The sequence below is a fragment of the Notechis scutatus genome, chromosome 1 (genome assembly GCF_049901735.1).
Source record: "Notechis scutatus isolate UNSWTSFEM ecotype Mainland chromosome 1, rNotScu1.2, whole genome shotgun sequence".
Taxonomy (NCBI): Eukaryota; Metazoa; Chordata; class Lepidosauria; order Squamata; family Elapidae; genus Notechis; species Notechis scutatus.
This window is the reverse complement of record NC_142009.1, coordinates 193,215,621-193,235,667: the sequence shown is the minus strand read 5'-3', so window position 1 is coordinate 193,235,667 and position 20,047 is coordinate 193,215,621. Positions and strand designations below refer to the sequence as shown.

Here is a 20,047-nt window from a genome sequence, read left to right as displayed (position 1 = left end):
TTGGAGTGATTTTATCAATGTTTGGGGAACCAGAACTTTTAGCCATATTGTTTGTATGTTGTAATGATGTTCATGAGACAAAATGTAATCAAATGTTCACAATCAAGGCAGAATCCATACGGCATCAAAAGATTTAACTTCCTTTTGGTTACGGAGAAAGATGTTCCTGGCCAGACACAATTAATTCAGAGCCAGATAAATAAGATATGGCAAGGTTTTTCTGAATGTAAAACACACAAAACCATCTGCTCTTTCACTGTACTGCAAATATTAATTATTTAAGACTGATTTTATTAGTAGATTAAAAAAAATATTACAAGATGCAGGAGCATTCACAGCTTGACCAACCAAGGATCATTCCCAGGGATTCCATTCTGTAGAAACACTGGCTGGTGCATTAAGACAAGGCCACCATGCCTGAACTATTTAAAACTTCCTTACATTGTCATCAGTAGCTGGTTTATCTATTATCACCTCTGGCAGAAGCTGTCCAACAGGCGATGTAGGAACAGATGGTCCACCAACCAAGGAAACCACCCCATTGCAATCCACAGTGCTGTGCATCTTCCCATTCACTGGAAACACTGCCAGCATCCTGGATGACCTACTGGCCTGACTAATGTTACTGTTGCGCCGTTCCCCATGTCTGCGCGGCACAAAAAGAGAATCTCTTCTGCTATCATTATCTTCAAAAGTGCTGTGTTCATCATCAGCAAAGTCATTCTCTGATCCTATATCCTTTGCTCTACCTCTGAAGCTGAAAAGGCTTGTTCTGCTGTTGCGCCTTGGGGAAAATAGCGAGCCACGCATGCTCAACAAAGACTGTAAGAAAAGACAAATGGATAGAAAGTTAGCAAAACCATCTAAGTCCTGACCTTCACCAATAAAAAGAAAGGATTCTCTTCTCCATGTATACATACAGAATGCAAATATAATCTCAGACAGGTTTTTTTTACGATAGATTTTGCTCTAAGAGTTCCTATCTTTGCATTTCACTGAGTTGCTGCTACTGAAAGAGAGAAACTTGAGACAAAAACCTTCAAATATCCAACAATTCAGTATTAAAACTCTGCTTCCCAAATACCTGAGATTAAAATTAGTTAACTATCTGTGCTAGGGCCTCAAATTTTATCCATGCTTACTTGGGAATAAGGCCATTTAATTAAATGTGATTTAGTTATTCTTCTAACTAAATATCGAGCTGAATATCTCTTTTGCAAAAATAGAAAACGGTCAGGGTACTACAGACTTGTTGGATTTTAAAAAATGTAAATAAGCTTTTTGAAGAGGAAGTTTCCAGCTCATTGATATAAATTAAAATATTGCCTTCCACTATCTCTGTGAAGGCCTTGGGTTATCTTGATTCTCAATATTTAAAATTATTTGCCTGCAATACAATGTATCTCTTTGATACTAATGTTAAGGATTATAATCTGTTGCCACTGAATTTATCACCAAAGTAGACTTTGTAAGTTTCATGACTTCATGATTGGACCATAAGAAACATGACAAAATTATTAGGGGTTAGTGTAAACCCTTAGTACGGTATTTCAAATAATGTTTTCAACTACTCTGTAAACTTTTCATTTCATGAAAAATTAACTCTCTAAAACAAGGGTCTCCAACCCCCAGGCTGTGGCCCACTTCCAAGTCACGGCCCATTTGGAACCAGTCCATACAAGCGGCGAGCACGCACATGCTCACGAAGCTCCACTCACACAAGCAACGGGAGCTTGTGGTTGCACGTAAAACTCCACTTCCTGTCACTCGCACAAAGCCATCTGCTCTTCCCTCCCCACGCCAGGCCTCCAAGCCAGAAAGGTTGGGGACCACTGCTCTCAAACACTTACCCTAGACTTAAGAATAAAAGCTTTCAACCTCCCAGTAGGAAACATGAATGAACAAAAGTGTTGTTTTGTAAAAGATCAGTCCCTTCCAGAATAGAACAGTAAGACTGTACTTTTTTCCAGAGACAATAATGCTCCAGTTCTATAGTTGTCACAGTTTACCTGATGGGGAGAAGAATGCTTCCGTTCTAACGTTAACCTATTCCCTTCAATAGAGAATCGGCAACCTTTTCTCCTGATACTGTCTTCAGATTCAGATCTGTGAAATTCATCTTCATCTTTTTCCTCTCCACCAGATTGTTCTTTTTGTTTTCTCTTCTTCCTTCTATTTCTTCTTTCTTTGGCACTCTTGGAGCTCAATTTTGATGTTTCAGATGAGCTTTCTGAATGTTCCCCCATTCCACCGCCTGCGCTGGGATCTTTAGATTCTGCGGATGCAGCTGCTGCAGCAATCGCCACTGCCTGCCAGGAAGGATTAGTAGCATTGGTATATTTTATTGGTCTTATGAAAAGAGCAGCTTTCTTCATTTTAACATGAACAATCCGCAAGGAAAAAAAAAACATTGCATAATATAATATTTAGATTAAAACAAAAACAAAAAGAATATTTATTGTCTTGCACTTACACTTAAAATATTACCGTATTTCATTCGTTTGTCTCATTTAAGAAATGTATGCTATGTGGTCTTTTTTAAAACCAGATAAAAATGCAAGAAATGAAAAAGGCATTTATGACACAAAGAGTTCCAGTTCAAGTTCTCTACCTACTTAGCTAAGCCAGGTATCCCCACCCTAGATCCATATTTAGATGATCTCCTTTTTCATACAACTGAAGAACCAGGTTTCTGTCACTTAAAATGTGCACCCACCCTTTTGGCCTTCCAAAAGCCACTGAAAGCATGGCTGGGTCAACTAGCCTGAGGCCCCAATGCAGGCATGGCACTTTAGAGATGGCTAATGGATCAGAGAACCACTCCAGCTCCTTCCTGTGCACATTTTGCTGTCTCCCTCTTCATCTGGTTCGGTTTTATTTTAATCGCATTTTAAATTTAAGATTCCTCATTTACTGTTTGAATGCTTTCAGTGAATTTTAATTGCATGTCTGTTTAAATTGCCTAGATGCTCAGTAATAAAAGGAGCCACGTAGTTTTTGCTAGGAAGTAGGACAGCATTCAAGTTCTCCCAGCATCGATAGGCTTATTTGCTTAGTCAATTTATGTGGCCACCCATCCCAAAACAATGGCTCTGGGCTGCACACAAGAATTAAAACCAACAATAATTAGAACCACAAACCACATCATGAAGGGCCGAGGACACAAAAATCAATTCCAGGTTACAACAAAAAAAAAAAAAAAACAATAGTAAAGCCAATCAACCAGCAGAGCCTGTTTAACTTTATTTATTAATTAATTTATTTATTTATTTTATTTATTTATTTGATTTGCCAATTGTTTACAAGATAATAAGTATAAGCGTATACATAGTTGTGAATACATGAAATACATATAAGAAAAATAAAAGAATAAGAGAAACAATAGGACAGGGGACGGTAGGCACGTTGGTGCGCTTATGCACGCCCCCTACAGGCCTCTTAGGAAAGGGGTGAGGTCAATAGTAGACAGTCTAAGGTTAAAGTTTTTGGGGTTTGGGAAGAGACTACAGAGTCGGGTAGAGTATTCCAGACGTTGACCACTCTGTTGCTGAGGTCGTATTTCCTGCAATCAAGTTTGGTGCGGTTTACTTTGAGTTTGTATCTATTGTGTGCTCTTGTGTTGTTATGGTTGAAGCTGAAGTATTCATTGACAGGTAGGACATTGCAATGTATGATTTTATATACCATGCTTAAGTCAGACCGAAGACGGCGTAATTCAAGGTTTTCTAGTTCTAGAATTTCAAGTCTGGTGGCATAAGGTATTCTACAACGAGTAGAGGAGTGGAGAACTCTTCTTGTGAAATATTTCTGGACTTTCTCAATTGTGCTAATATCAGATACGTAATGAGGGTTCCAGACTGATGAACTGTATTCGAGTATTGGTCTAGCAAATGTTTTGTATGCTCTGGTTAGTAGTGTGATATTACCAGAGAAAAAGCTACGTAGGATTAGGTTAACAACTCTTAATGCCTTTTTGGCTATGTAGTTGCAGTGGGCTCTAGCACTTAGATCATTAGAGATGAGTATTCCAAGGTCCTGTCACAAACACCTGAGCTGGGACAATTGGACTTTAAAATGATAACTTACTCCCCACTTCCAGCTAACTGGCACTGGTAACAACGATGAATAGTTGCCCATGAATAGGCCTGTGTAAAAATGGCACTTAGTAAATTATTAGGATTGAAACCCAAAACATATATATTAAGAAGCAAGCACTTTTTAACTCCCTGTAGGATATATTTAGGTTGGAGTACATGTACATAAAGTATATCATTTTGCACATATACGTATAAAGCTATGCAAACCAGCTGCACTATTACAATCCCAGTGGACACTTAGGTAACAAAAGTTTTATTAAAACAAAGGTGATTTGCTTCCAGGGGAAAATACTGCTGTATCTGCAACTTGCACAAACTGCAAACAGAGAGAGAATACATATCTCATCTTAAGCAGGCTGAGAACACTCTCAATCCACAAATCCAGAGGGAGAGAGGAGAGTTTTGAATCATGTACCAGTCTCATTTTATCCCAGCTCCTCTCTTTCCTGGGGCTAGAAAAAGGGTTGATCCTTTTACAACCAAGCAGAAATTGCTGGACTGAGACAGGAAAGAGTTGAAATGCATAATGTCCCAAACAGCCTCCATTGCATAGCTGAATTCTCCCCAAGTCAAATATTCTTTATTTCTTTGCCCAAGCTTTGTAACAATGTGTACAGGTAATTCTCATTTAGTAACTGTCGAGTAGGGACTATTCATAAATACAATGGTTGTACATAGCAATTAAAAATCAATTTCTAATCAGTGTGTATACTTAGTTGACAATAATACCTGTTGGGGTGAGATAACCCTGGCACTGCTGCACAAGAAGACTTTATCTAAATCTAAACTAACCATCAGCAATCTTTGCAATCTCTCTCTCTCTCTCTCTCTCTCTCTGTCATGTGGTTTGCTTAGTGACCATTTTGCTAGAAGTAATTGTATTTGCTAAATGAGGACCACCTTCAGTCTTATATGAGCACACCAAGTTGTACATAGGAGAATTACTTTCTTTTAGCTCTTTTGTGAGTTATAACATTAACTTGGAACTCAGTTGAAATCTCCTATTTATTTCTTTTAATGAAGACTCCAGGCAGTAAATGAGTTAATTGTAGCCAATTTAACCTTTTAATTCTAGCTTCTGAATTATTATTTTGGGGCTTTTTCTCTGTGAGTAAACTGGAGTTATAACATTAAGTATTGTTGGATAACTCTAACCCTGTAGGCAAATATGAGAACTGTACAATTTGGCTGCATGACTTTCCAGATGTTGGAATGTAATTGCCATAGACTCTCAGCACTGGTCATGCTGGCTGGGCTGATGAATGTGGTTGAAGATCAACAATATCTGGAAAAGCATGTTTCTCATCCATGTTTTAAAGAGTAGCATACACACACACACACACACACACACACACCTGAACTGCTTCTTGATGTTTTTTCAGCTGTTCCAGCATCTGCTGGAACTCTGCCTCTTTCTGCTCAGCTTCTTCCATGGTGGCCTGATTCTGCTCTTCATAGGCCATGGCCACAACAGCCAGGATCAAGTTGATCAGGTAGAAAGAACCCAAGAAAATCACCAGGACAAAAAAGATCATGTATGTTTTGCCAGCAGCACGTAGAGTCTGGGAAAAAATAATAGTCGACATTTTAAAACAAATATATCAATGCGATTCTCAAGCAACATGCCAACTTACGCTTGAATCACTCATTTGACATTCTTTTGAAACTGGTATGCTTAAGATATTGCTACCTAAATAATTCTCTCTCACCAGCTGATAAAGATTTTCCCAGAAATCCTGAGTCATCAGTCGAAAGAGAGACAAGAAGGCCCAGCTGAATGTATCAAAACTTGTATAACCGTAGTTTGGATTCCTTCCAGCTTTTATGCAAAAATAGCCTTCTGGACATTGACTGAAATAAACAAATAAATACAATAAATTCATTAATGCTAGTGAAATACCTAAGATGCACATAATTCAAGCTTGTCTACAGCTGAGTATAAAGGGAAGAGCTAGACACACTTTTCTTTCCCAGAGGGCTGGCAGAATCCCATCTTTCTGTTCACTTTCTGCCCATTTTCATAACAAGCTGGAACCTTTAATTATATGTTTCTCTGATGCATCTGTTATCATCATCTTCTTTTAATGACCCCATAATCCCTTGGTGGAGTCTGGGCAACTGAATGGAGCTGAGTGTTTACTGGCTGGATGCCCTTCCTGTTGCCAATGCGGAGTTTTGTTCAGTAGATTTAATCTCATTGTGCCCAGAGAGAGAAATATCTGCCTCTGCCTAGGATCAAACTCACAGCCTCCTGATTCTGAGGTGAGAGCTCCAACTCTAAGCCACTGCACCACTCTGCTTTTCTCTGCTGCGTCAGTTAATGTATCTATTTCAATTTCCTTCAATTTCTTATGTTTTCATTCCTAAATTCAACTTAATCCCATTCCTATATTAGTCTGATAGATTTTTTTAAAGTTTGCCTTAATATTTATTTTTCAAATTTATTCATATTGGTTTACAATTTTAACACACATATTTTTTGCAAATAATTCAAATAATGCATTGTATTGTTTTCACAAATTGATTATTTGTGCAGTGTTTTGGTCAATAAAAATTCTTTTTCTGGCCATCTACATTCCTAATTCAGAGAAAAGTGACTGACTTTCATTTCATAAATTACTTAAAAATATAAAATTAGATAAATTCATATTCAAATATTTAATAAGCATCTTTCTCCCTATACATGCTTCTTGTTCTTTCTCATTATTGAGGCAATTTTGCATGGGAAATAGCTCCTTCAGGAACAGACTGGAATTCTGGATTTTTCATGACACAATTACCTTTTTTTCCGTCTCTTTATTATTTATTTACTCATGGAGAAAATCAATGTGGTTGCTAGGAATTGAAAATGACTTGATGGCACATAACCAATCAATCAACTATTTATTTCCAATTCTACATAATTAAATAACAATAGAGCTTACCTTAGTAAACATTAAACTTGTATCTGAGCAAATTAGCCCCAATGTATAAGGCAGAACATATGTTAAATCAATTATAATGCACAGGCCTGTTGTAAACCTGTTGTAGCTGTTTTAAAAGTTTGATAATAGGTCTTACCCTGCATCAGTACTGTTACCACAAAGCAAAGCATCATTTTGTCCTTCCAAAAAATAAAAATTATCTGTGTGAATAAAAAAAATGAAAAAGTTAGCAATCCTAACCTAATCTATATCTACTTTGCCCAATGACCCTTCATTCCTGCAATTCTTACCAGCAGTTCCTATGCAAACAGTAGTTAAGTAATAATGCCTAATTGTAACAGTTGCCTGTGCAGAAGGACTGAACAAGGAACTCAAAAATTAGATAAGGTTGAATGATTTAAATGAGGACATGATATAAAACTAACTCACAGGGACCATTACAATTTTTATGGCCTACAAGTGGTTCTACCTGCATATGTTCCATTCAAGAGAGGTCTTGCAAGCTTAATTTCATAGTAGCAAGAAGCCAATGATACCTGCACTTTGTTCTCCAACTAGAAAAGCAAAGCACTCAGAGACTAGACAAATTGATTTAAATGCAGTGATACTTAAGAGGCAAAAGAAAACTTCTCAGACTTTGCAGATCTGGTCCTCTTAACTGTTGTAAACCCATTTGGAAGATGTAACTGTTCTTGAGTTGCAAATAAGTTTGATTTTTGACTGAAAAAATTACTTTTACTAACTTCTCAATCTTAGTAGGATCCTCCAAATACTTAACTCCAAGTTGTGAGAATATAAAGAACTAGGCCAATCTCCTCCCACCATTTTTAATTTTTATTTTATTAAATTTTATTTTCAACTTCGTTAGATATTTTTCATCCTACTGTAGTATATAGAGGCAAAAAAACAAACAAACACAAACCCCAGATGAAAAGTCCCAAGAACCAAAGAATGAATATTTTTTAAAGAATTTTTCTCCCTAACCCATTTATGCAGGTAGCAGCTAGCATGGAGACCCAAAAAACCAAAGGGATTATTGAATAAATCAACCCAGAGGCCTTAATCAAGGTACAAATGGCTCAAGTTATCCTACTTCTGAAGACCTAGCTCTCTGGAGAAGGCTGTGATGCTGGGAAAGGCAGAATAAAATAAAAGAGGGCAACCAGAAAGAAGGTAGATAAACTCAGTTACAATGGCAATAGGTGAACTGTGGGAAGAACTGAAAGACCAAGGTAGAAATAGATTGTCAGAGAGAAAATATGTTTATTTATTTAGTCTATAAGAGTTAATAACACGTGTGATAGCACATAATCAAAGAAGTGCCTACAAAATATTGATTCCCTCCTAGAAATAGAGTATACCTATGGGGGAAAAGGGAATTACAACTAACCAAGACCTGGAAATTAAGTTATTTTCCTGAACAGCTGGATGAATCATCCAAATCAAATCCAGGGAGAGGGAGACAGTGGTCTTTCATTTCGAGAGTTCACTATTTAAATTCTTTTATTGCATATATATATATTCATTCTGATTTTAAGTGGCATGGCAAACTACCCTAGCATAAATGTTTATGACAGGAGAACTGACATGTCTTCCAAAATTAAAAAATATAATGTTCAAAGAGACATCACTTACTGATTCTCAAAATGGCAAATTTAAGACAATACAGGATTATAGCTTGGCTAAATCAAGCCAAGTAGCCTGGTACTGGGAGGATGGGCACGGACAACATTTTATAATTTGATAGAGTATAGCAGCTTCCATCTCATTGTGTCTTAACACTGTCAGTAAATCTGAATCATCATTATGCCATTATACCATCAACGATGCCATTAGAAGAAGAAGAAAAACCAGAAAAAGTATATTCTTACTTTCATCTTGTATGTATGCATTCCAATCAAATTGGGTAATGTTCAATGTACTGTTTTCTCCAAATGTAGCATTAAATATATCAGTATCATTAGAATCTGTAGAATTTGGTGGATTCCAAAACAAACATTTGTGCCTCAAGTTGCCCATGAACAGCTGGAGTCCTATGAGAGCAAAGACACTCAGACAAAACACCGTCAGAATCATCACATCGGATAGTTTCTTCACAGACTGAATGAGAGCTCCCACAATTGTCTTCAGACCTGGAAGCAGAAAAACATCTTGAGAACAACTGAAAAGACAGATGGGAAAAAAGGTGACGCCCAGTAATGTTAAAAAAACCCTCATGCAGAAGCTCAAATCAATGGCCCTGTTGGTTTGTGAACTTAACATTTTAAATGGTTCTGTCACTTGTGACAATGTATTTTGTGAGGATGAGGCCCAGAAGTTTATGTTCCTTGAAATTGTGGGTGAAAATGTATTGTGCTTTTTTAAACGAAGAATAACTTGTTTTAATGATAAAACAAGTGCGTGTGCTATCATGCTTTTTCCCTCACAGAGGAAATTTTCCAATCACACTAAGCCTAAGCACGTTTCACCAAAATAAGGAATATGGCTATCAATGCAGCTCGCTCCAGCATAAACACGTTTAGGCATATGGATTGGAATGGATTAATGGCTTTTTTTTAACTGCCAACTTCTCTTGCCCCAAACCATCAGGTTTATAACACTTTATTCTTCCCTTGAATCAAATTAAGGTTTGAAGAAAATGAAATTGGAAAAAATAATAGTCCCTTATACACACCCTCTGTTTCTCTCCTCTCTTACATAACTTACTCTGTTATATTTGACTGATTTCAAATATTTCATGATGCCAAATAATGATTCAGATGTGAGTTCTGTTAAAGTACTAAGGACAAACATCGTTTTCCATTTTGCAGGTAAAAAAACAGATGGCTAAACCAAGATTACATGGTTATGCTTTTGTCACAGCTTGACCTCAAAGCTTGACATTCTGTGATGCAAATCACACAGGCCGTGTTCTGCAGCATGTCATGCAACAATGTGTTAAACGCAAAGGCTGATTTCAAAAATGAACAAGCAAATGGCAAAAAGCAAAGATCACAAGATTAATTTCTTTCAACACATGATTCCTGCTTTTTTCTCCTTTGTTCTTTTAAATGAATGAGCAAGCAACGAGGCTTATGGTGAAAAAAAAAAAGTATTTTCAATTCCCATGGAGTTTTAAAAAGTCAGCCTCTGGGTTTAACCTAGCTCTCACCTGGGATGACTGATATTGTTTTCAATGCCCGGAGAACTCTGAATGTTCTCAACGCTGAGACATTACCCAGGTCCACAAACTCTGTCACATATCTGTAATAGGGGAGTTCACACACAAACACAATGACAGGATAAAAAGGAACAGTTGGACAGGTACAAGGGACCTAACACCTTACACCACTTACATCTTACCTGGGATTACAGAAATAGTTTTCAAAGCTCTCAATACTCTGAAAGTTCGAAGAGCTGAAACATTGCCTAGGTTTACAAATTCTGTTATATACCTGTAGAATTAAACCACAGTTATTCAGAATTGAGATAGACTTCAGGGTACTTACTTGGGGACTTCATCAAGACCCCTTGGTAACTTTAGGGGAAAAATAAATATCAACATCTTCCATTAAGAGCTTTTAACAATGATCAGTTTATACAGCAGGACAACAGGTACCCAGAGACCTCAGTTTAAACATCTATGCCATTCATATAAAGCAACAGAAACTATATTGGTCCATTAGAAAAACAAATGGCTTTATTTTGATCAATCCAAATGACACAACAAATGAACAAGCTATCATAGTCTCCAAAATTGTTTATTATGTCAGATATTAAAAAAATGAATGAGAAAGGATGATAACAATAGCAATAGCACTTAGACTTATATACCACTGTACTTTACCGCCCTCTCTAAGTGGCTTACAGAGTCAGCATATTGCTCCCAACAATTTGTGTCCTCATTTTACCCACCTCAGAAGGATGGAAGGCTGAGTCAATGTATCACAATTATGTTCAATCCATGTCAGGTTTGAACATTTTAAGAAAAAGCAAGGGATTGTGCCCCTTGACAGAGAAGGGGGGGGGGAATCAACAATTTTTACATCAAGAAACTTATTTCATAATCTTGGGTGCTTGAAAAATGCTATTTTTCTGTTAGAAAGATGAAATACACAGTTTCTGAAAGATTTTCTTGGACAACTACTCTATTAATGTACGTATGTGTTCTATGTTACTAGTTGCTATACCAGTTGCTTTACTGTATGAATGCACTTATATGGGTTCACAAACAAAAGAAGAATACTATTATTGTCCTCAAATCAACCAAGCAAGAAAAAAATAGCAAATGAGGCTATCTTAATTTATTGTGTATATACTGTAATTACAAATAACAATGATGACAAAAGAATATATTGTCTGCTCTGTTTTATTTTCTCCAGCAAAGATAAATTAGTTCAAGAATTGGATTTACTAATAGTATTGAAAATGTATTGGTCATAAAATTATCTTGATCCTTGATTGATTAAAGCACATTTTAATTACAATAGTCTTTATGCTCCTATATATCACGTTGGAGTACATTCACTGATATACATCAGTATATGTCAATAAAAAGTGGGTGGGAGAAAAAGGAATGGAAAACTTACGCAAATGTAATGACAGTGAAATCAAGCCAGTTCCAGGGATCTCGGAGGAAGGTGAAACCATCTATACAAAAGCCTCTTGCAATTATTTTTATAAGGGATTCAAAGGTATATATTCCTGTGAATGTATATCTGGTAAAAACAAAACAACATATTCATTCTTAATGCAAATGTTTTTTTAAAACTCAGATAAGTCAGAATTGCCACCCTAGACCTTGCAAGCCCCCCCCCCCTTTGTGGGTAATATGGGGACTTCTTCCCATATTATTGAAGAAATCAAAAGCACCCATAGAAAAAAAAAGGCCATGCTTTACTCTCCACTTCCCAGACATTAAGGTAACACATATGTGGGAAGAAACCAAATTATATGCTATCTGGAGATGATCCTGTGCATTTCATGCAACTGCAAAAACACAAGAAGACTTGATGTATTTTCCTGCATGCAGAGACTTACAGTATAAGAAGAGGCTTGGCTACTCAAACTTTACATGAGAAGCTATATGGTACAAAGGTGGTAGCCTTTTTTTCACTGACAGTCACAAAGGTACTGTTTTTGAACATGAAAATATTGCCAATCCTCCAACAATCAGCCTAGCTATTTCTTGAACTCCTTACTCTACACCATCTTGTGAAGCTAAAGAATACATTGCGGGAAGAGTTTGTGAAGTGTTAACAGGAAGGTTTTTGGAAAGGAAAATGATCAATCAGTTGGAGGCATGCAGATTTTCGCTTATTAAAGTTCACTAGATCACAGCTACACTATTGTACGGTGTGTTATATATGAGCATGCATATGAGTTTATTCTATTAGGTCTTCTACATCCCACAAAAACACATTCAAACATGCAGTTAAGAATAATATTGCACTTACTCTACATTCTTTGTCCATTCAGGGGGGTTACTTAAGGTCATAAATACGCAGTTGGTCAAAATAGTGCACATAATGAGCATGCTGAATAATGTGAGTTATATTATTAAGGAACATATAGTAATTTTTTTTACAATGATAAATAAATACGTCTTAATAGATTGTTCTGTTTTAATTAAATATATATGTCTGATAATATAGTTACAATTAAGGGATAATGTATATAAATTTCTAAAGGGCTAGGACTATATCATATATAAGTAAAATAAAAGTAATTGAGATGAAAGAAAGTTCCATTTTATTCCACAACAAACCTCTGAATATTTCCTTTTGATTTTTATTTTTAGAAATGGGCAAAAGATATAATTAATAAACTCTTGCAGGTGGAATAAAGAATCCAGTAGCTGGATACAAAAAAGCATCACAATATATAAAAGGTATGTAATAATGCTTTCCAAAATGAACAGAATGTAAAATTCTACAGAGTTTTACCAGCAGATCTAGAGGACGCCACAAGAGCCAACAGAAGGAAGAGGTCAATGTCATTTACAGCAGGGATCCCCAACCTTTTCGCGCCGCGGCCCGGTTCCGGCGTCAGCTGGCGCCGCGCCCGGTTCAGCGTCAGCTGGGCGCCGCCATCTTTTTTGACGAAAAATCACTTCGGTGGCGTCACGGAAGTGATTTCGTCAAAAAAATGGCGGCGCCAGCGCTCGGTGAGCTTTTTGGTAGAAATGGCTTTCTACCGGGAAAAGCTCACCGAAGCGCTGCGCCGCCATCTTTTTGACGAAAAATCACTTCCGGTGGCGTCACCAAAAAGATGGCGGGCGCCAGCAACCAGCGCCCGGTAAGGCTTGTTCCGCGGCCGGCGTCGCGGACCGGCGGTTGGGGACCCCTGATTTACAGGATATGAATACCAAAGAAACAGGGCAAATATTTGTACGATATCTATTACTTCAAATTTCCAAGAAAATAATATCTTCCAAATGCAGAATAGAGTCCTATATGGAAAGGGGGATGCCAGATGTTCAAGCTGATTTTAGAAAAGGCCAAGGAACAAGACAAATTATTGCTGACACCTAATGGATAATTGAGAAAGTCAAAGAATATCAGAAAGAAGCCAGTATATGCTTCACTGATTGCAGAAAGACCTTCAATTGTGTTGATTGTGTCAAGTTGTGGAATATGCTTAGGAAAATGAGAATCCCACAAGATCTCATTTATCAACAACAAAAGAACCAACGTTCAAGAAATATGCTACAGTTTGTGTAGAAACACAATGAAGGTCTTGGAAAAAATATTTTATATTGTGTCATGTCTATACAAGAATCAGAACTGTGCAGATGGGTATTATCCCCTGTGACACTTTATTGAAGCAAAGGTTGGACTTTGAAAAAGTAAGATAAAAAGTGTATTGATGCTTTTGAAGTTTGATGCTGGAGAATATTCCTGAGAATAGCCAAGAAAACAAACAAATGGATCCTAGAACAAATCACTCAGAGTTCTCACTCCAGGCACACATGATCAAGCTCAATTTACAACCATTCTTTGGACATATTATGGAAAGACCCAGCTCCTTTAAGAAGCCCATAATACTGTAAAAATTAGAAGAAAGGAAGACGATGACCATCAACAAGGTAGAGATGGATTTAATTACATCAATAGTTGGTGCATCACTAGGAACTATGGATGACCAAATTGAGGACAGATCATCCCAGAGAAGTTCTATCTACTGTATACGGCTGCAAGAGTCGACATCACACTGATGGCACATAATCAATTAATTTTCAACAAATGATTTTAATAGCAATGCATTTTGAAGGAAGAGCTATGACACATACAGACTTACTCTTATGCATTATTCACAGCCTTAGCATCTGAATACTTACGTTTACAACTAAGGAGGAATGCATATGCCCTCCAGAAAAGAAAAAAAAGGTCCTGATATTTAGACATTTCTGGTTTATGCCAAAATGTAATTACTAATAAAATTAATATTAAATCATAAGCATTTACTTATTATACTGCACTATCCTGGTTAAATAGTAGCACCAAAAACTTTGTTTTTGCACTGAAATGCTAATATCCAGTATATTTTTTTATGTATAATGTACACTGAAGATGGCATTTAATTTTGTTGTATGAGGTACAATGACAATGAAGTAAACTAACTAAAGAAGTCTTAATTGCATTTCCAACCTCTGTTTTGCCCTAGCAACAAAACACAATCGGATTCTGTTCACATAAGAAGCAATATAGAAAATATAGAAAGTTACCTGTGGTGCCAGTTATTGACACTAGAAGACCTCCTTGTTGGGACAGGCTTGGGTATGTACAAAAGCGATGGTGTGTGTTAGGGGTCTGGGATAAAGAATTGAACCAACTTCCAAATTGATTGAGTAACAAGTTGGAAATGCAATGATGCCCTGCATGGGTAATCTACAACCAAGCTATTTCTGAAGACAAGTCTACCAGAATTCTGAATGCCCATGTGTCCTAGTTTCATCAGCTACAATAATATGAAATCAAGTGCCAGAGAGACATCTCATACCACTGTGCATGCCAGCAGAAGGTGGAAAATTTCAAAGATGGGCAGAGGTTGCCCTTGTATTGGGCAAGGTTGGTTTCACAGATCTTCAATAAATAGTTGCAGGATGTTTTTGCCCTGGAGTAAGCAGGACAGGTAGGTGAGGATTTAGTGTATTTTATAATGCAAAAAATATTATTTGCACTCAGTTCTATGCAATATGTTTTGCCTAATGATATTCTATTATTTTTATCAACTAGATGATAAATGTTAATACTAGGCTCTATGTATGACAAATCTGTCCAACAAGCCTGCAAACTATCTGTTTCTGGCTAGTATCATTCATACCATTCAGACATTGAAAACATACATTGCAATGTATTATACAGAACAATTTTGGAATTTCTTACTTATATCACATGCAAAGAACTAGAATATTTAAGTATCATGCTCAATAATTTCTTTATTAGCTTTTTTCCAAACATCCATCCTGTAAAGATGTCTAACATCCAGTTTCTAGACAAGAATCCCCAGAAATAATGATTTATTATCTGACTTTATAATACAATTTATATTTGGTGAAAAAATACAACAGCATATATAGGTAGTCATCAACTTATGACCACAGAGCCCAAGATTTCTGTTGCTAAATGAGGCATTTGTTAAGTGAATTTTGCTCCATTTTACAACTATTCTTGCTGCAGTTAAGCACTGCAGTTGTTAAATAAGTAACTAGGTTGTTAAGTGAATCTGGCTTTCCCATTGACTTTGCTTGTCAGAAGGTTGTAAAAGGTGATCACATGATCCCGGGACACTGTGATTGGTCATAAATATGAACTAGTTGCCAAACATCTGAATTCTGATCATGAGACCCTGGGGAATCTGCAATGGTCATAAGTCACTTTTTTCAGTGCTGTTGTAACTTTGAACAGTCACTAAACAAACTGTTATAAGTTGAGGACTACTTGTATATATGATAATGGTTTGATGCAATCTATTCCAGTTTACCATTGATAAGTTATAGTGGACAATTTTTAAGATCTAAGAGCTTAATATATTTAGATAATGTAGACTGTGATTCTGTAATCACTTACCTAGGAATCTTTGGAATCCATTAAACTTACTAGAGTAAACTTGTACAAGGACTTTTAAAGGAGTGTAGTAACATAAAACACTGAAAACTTTTCAAACACTCTTGACTGTGCTTGAAGCCCATCAAAGAATGGGGAGCTTAACAGAATACCAAGATGAGCATTCTTGAAGGATGGCATAAGAAAACACCCAATTTTGAAAACATTTCACACTGCAGGCCAATACAGGGCCAATACAGGGAACTGCATAAAGACAAGTGACAGCAGGTATATCTTTCCATGGTGGGACCACCAGTGCTCATTCCCAGAATGCACCTGGCTCTTGAGGCCATTTGCTTATTTGAGTATTCTGTGGAGATTTGGCTGAGCATTTCCGTGATTTTTATATTTTTATTTTATAGTTAAATAGTTTGGAACAATTTTCTTTTCAACATAACAAACAATATAGAAATAAGAAATGAAATAACAAGTTATAGTTATAAATCGCTATCTTGAGAAAACTATTTGTTAACAACCACTTGAAAAGGATATGAATGTACCAAAATCTTAATAGCTACTTTTCTAAGAGGGTTGAAAGGAGTTAAAATGTATAGGGCAGGGGTGGCACTGAAACGGAAAATTGCCTTCCCTCTATTCAATACTATAAAAGTCTGGAAGAAAAAAAGAAACAGTGAAAGCAATTTAAACATATGCAATGTTAAATTAATTTTTCTGTGTTTGTTTTTTCCAAGAAGGAAAATCTAGACAACCCTGAGCCAACTTTTGTAGTAAAAAGATTTATTATTTACTGTATAAACAATATAGCATTTGCCATGGCATGGAAACACAATGTCAAAGGGTATATGAGTTAGAAGGGAATCTTATCAGTCATCTAGTCCAACCCTGCTGCTCCCATTTGAAAAATTCTAGGAAAACCATTGCTTAAAAACAGCTACTGGCAGAAATATTCTGACTCAATCTTCACTCATTTAATTCCAATCCATTGTCCTGGCTTAATTTTCAACAAAGAATAGGCTATTGCCCCCTAATGCTGTCCTTTCTCCCACAAAGTCTTCTACTACAACTTTTAACCTTTTCTCAAGTTTTAATGTTCACATTCTTTCTCATCTTGGAAGTTTTCTTGAACTTTCTCTGGCTTCTCTAACTATGACCTGCCATGATTTGGATGTAATGCTTCCGTCAAACCAACCCATTAGCATTTTAGCCCATATTCACACTCTATAGTGGTTCACTAGCATTCTAAATCCTCTTTCTGTGTACTACCACAAAACAAAGTCTCCCCATATCATTCAGTTTGATATAATCTTGTTTAAGCTTGCCGAGTTTACTTTGAATTGTGAAGTTCTCTTCTTAATGTTTAGTATTCCCTCTAGATTTGCAAATCAGCATTCTCTTCCATCTCATCCTCAGAATCATTTCAAAAATATTGAATAGTACAAAGCCAAAATGGAGGTCTACTTAATCGTTCTTTTCAGGTCAATGCAGAATTTTTACAAGAACCCTTTAAGTGGTTGTTCAACTAGTTGCAAATTCACTGGATAGCAATAACCTCTTGCTCACATTTATTTATTTTATCCACAAAAATATCATGACTACCAATTCACTTCAATTAAAATGCAGTGTTCCTTTTATTTACCAAAGTAGTCATTCCACTGGAGTAGAGTTACTGACCTTACAAGTCTAGATAAACCCATACTGGCTCTTGGTAATCGTAGCATTTGTTTCTGAATGGCTGCATGTCAGTTTATTATTTTGCTCAATGCAGGCATTAAACTAACAAGATTGTATTTTTTTTTTATTGATTCCCACACAAAGTTCCAAATTCACTTTTGGGTCAGCTTCTGTAGTTCCTTCTTTGATGGCCTTCGGTTAGCAGGCAAAACCTACTTTCTTTAGACAGACATTTAAGCTTCTTGCATTGATTATCAATTGTTCTTTGTTTAATTTTAGCAGTCTCTTGCTTTTATTTGGTCTTTGTGGAAAGTAAGTTGTATCTGGATAAAGTATTTTTGTATATTTTAAATTTATGTTGAACAGCTATTAGACTCTTAGACGGGTATAAATGTAAACAACTACATAAACTCCACCTTTATATAAATAGCTTCACCATTTTAGGAATTGATTTAATGTGAAGATTTTATTTTTTAAAGATTTGCCTGGCTACATTATTCAAAATGTAAAAAAACAGCTGCCTCTAGTGTAGTAAACATGTGTTATTGTATGAGGAATGACATTAAAATAGCGCAGTATCAAAAATCCATGAGGCACAGCCAATCTGGATCAGTCACCAGGACCAGAGGTTTAATCTTCTGAGCTTTCAGACATGTGCTGAAGTCCGCTCTCAGGGAACTTCTCTTTCGCCAGAATGTGAGAGAGAACAGTGGTAGTCTGTTTTCTGTAAACTAAGCCCTGGATCTCTGGGTGCTACAAATTTGTGTCTAAACAATAAGCTCAAGGAGAACTTCCAAAATTGAGAACCAAAACATATGAAAGACATGTTCTTTATAGCGAAGAACTATTATCAGTAAATATTTTAGCTAAGTGGCCAAAAGAATCATAAAATATTGGACATTTGAAAGTGTGATATGATCTGCATTAGGAGCAATATATAGAATTAAATGGGGGCAGGTGGGTCAAGAGATGGCCTCCGCTCACATATACTTTAAGAATATGAGGAAAGTTAAGATATGACCCAGTGTGCTGTATGTGATACTGCTGCACATTGCATCTAAAATAAAACAGTTACATAAAAACTAGTTCAACAGTCCATTTTTAATCCAAATTCAGCTCCAAATAATTGGTACTTGTATAAATGCCACCATGGGTAGAGTTAATATTAATATTAAGTATTAATATTTATATTAAGTGTCATACCTTATGATTCTCGACTCCTGACGAATGTATCTTTTCTTTTATGTACACTGAGAGTATTCACACCAAGACAAATTCCTTGTGTGTCCAATCACACTTGGCCAATAAAGTATTCTATTCTATTCTATTCTATTCTATTCTATTCTATTCTATTCTATTCTATTCTATTCTATTCTATTCTATTAGAAAAATCTAGATCAGATGAGCTTCCAGTGAAAGTATATCCCTTTCCTGATGGCCCTTGACTATCCCCACAACTATTTTTGTGTTGCTCACAAGTATTTATTTACTTAACCAAATATCCTCTTTTTCCTCTCCGTGAGCCAATGAGCTCTCCTTTTGACTTGAAGCCCCAAAACAATCAACCAACCAATTCCTACTTCCTTTTTCTTCCTGTCCAAGGTTTTACCCCTCCTGATCAGCCACTATATGGAGGTAGTGCCAATGCTGATTCTCACTGTCGTTATGAAGACCTGGGAGGGTGAAATGGGATGGCTTCAAAGTGTGGCAGGAGGGTTTGGTTGGGATAGAAATCCCTGGAGGCAGGCAATCCCATCAGTGGCTTTAAGCAAAGTGTTATAAAACTGTTTCTGCAGCTTTCTCTTTAATAGGCTACGGAGGAATATGCAATTGGTTCAGCTTCTCAAAAGCCACTTGGTGGTGTGAACAATTAAGATGACTTTATTTATTTACTTAATCGATTTACATGACTTTCAGTCTTGAAAATGCAGCTAATAACATATTTTAAAAAATAAGAAAAAAAACAGCAAGAGGATAAAACCTACAATGATAACTAAAAACACAGTCAATAAACAATCAACAAACACATCTTGCAGCAGGCCATCTACCCTTTCAACCCCTGTGCTCTGGAGCATGTACAGATATCCAACACTTTGTGAAAGACCTGCAGAGTTGGGGCCAATCTCACCTCTAGTCATAGAGTGTGCCAGAGTAAACAATTGTTAAATGAATCACTGAAGTTGTTAAAGTTAAGTGAATCCAGCTTCTCCATTGACTTGGCTTGTCAGAAGTTTGCAAAAGGTGATCACATGACTCTGGGACAGTCATAAGTATGAGACTAATTGTCCAGCATCTGAATTTTGATTAC

General features: G+C 36.5%; 1 protein-coding gene across 5 annotated transcripts in view; it reads right to left on the bottom strand.

Annotated features, from left to right (window-relative positions):
* LOC113416487 (sodium channel protein type 1 subunit alpha) overlaps window positions 1–20,047 on the bottom strand; it is a 100,424-nt gene that overhangs the window by 43,567 nt on the left and 36,810 nt on the right. The window contains exons 3-12 of one of the 5 annotated variants that reach the window (XM_026674375.2): window positions 16,600–16,718; window positions 12,457–12,546; window positions 11,590–11,718; window positions 10,173–10,264; window positions 8,893–9,153; window positions 7,158–7,221; window positions 5,807–5,948; window positions 5,453–5,659; window positions 2,010–2,309; window positions 442–822 (exon numbers count right to left, since the gene is read on the bottom strand). In XM_026674375.2, coding sequence (XP_026530160.2) covers window positions 442–822; window positions 2,010–2,309; window positions 5,453–5,659; window positions 5,807–5,948; window positions 7,158–7,221; window positions 8,893–9,153; window positions 10,173–10,264; window positions 11,590–11,718; window positions 12,457–12,546; window positions 16,600–16,718 — 1,785 coding nt within the window. Of the gene's footprint in view, window positions 1–441; window positions 823–2,009; window positions 2,310–5,452; window positions 5,660–5,806; window positions 5,949–7,157; window positions 7,222–8,892; window positions 9,154–10,172; window positions 10,265–10,363; window positions 10,456–11,589; window positions 11,719–12,456; window positions 12,547–16,599; window positions 16,719–20,047 lie in introns of those variants that run through there. The other 4 variants (XM_087949796.1, XM_087949799.1, XM_087949795.1 and 1 more) reach the window with 4 other exon arrangements.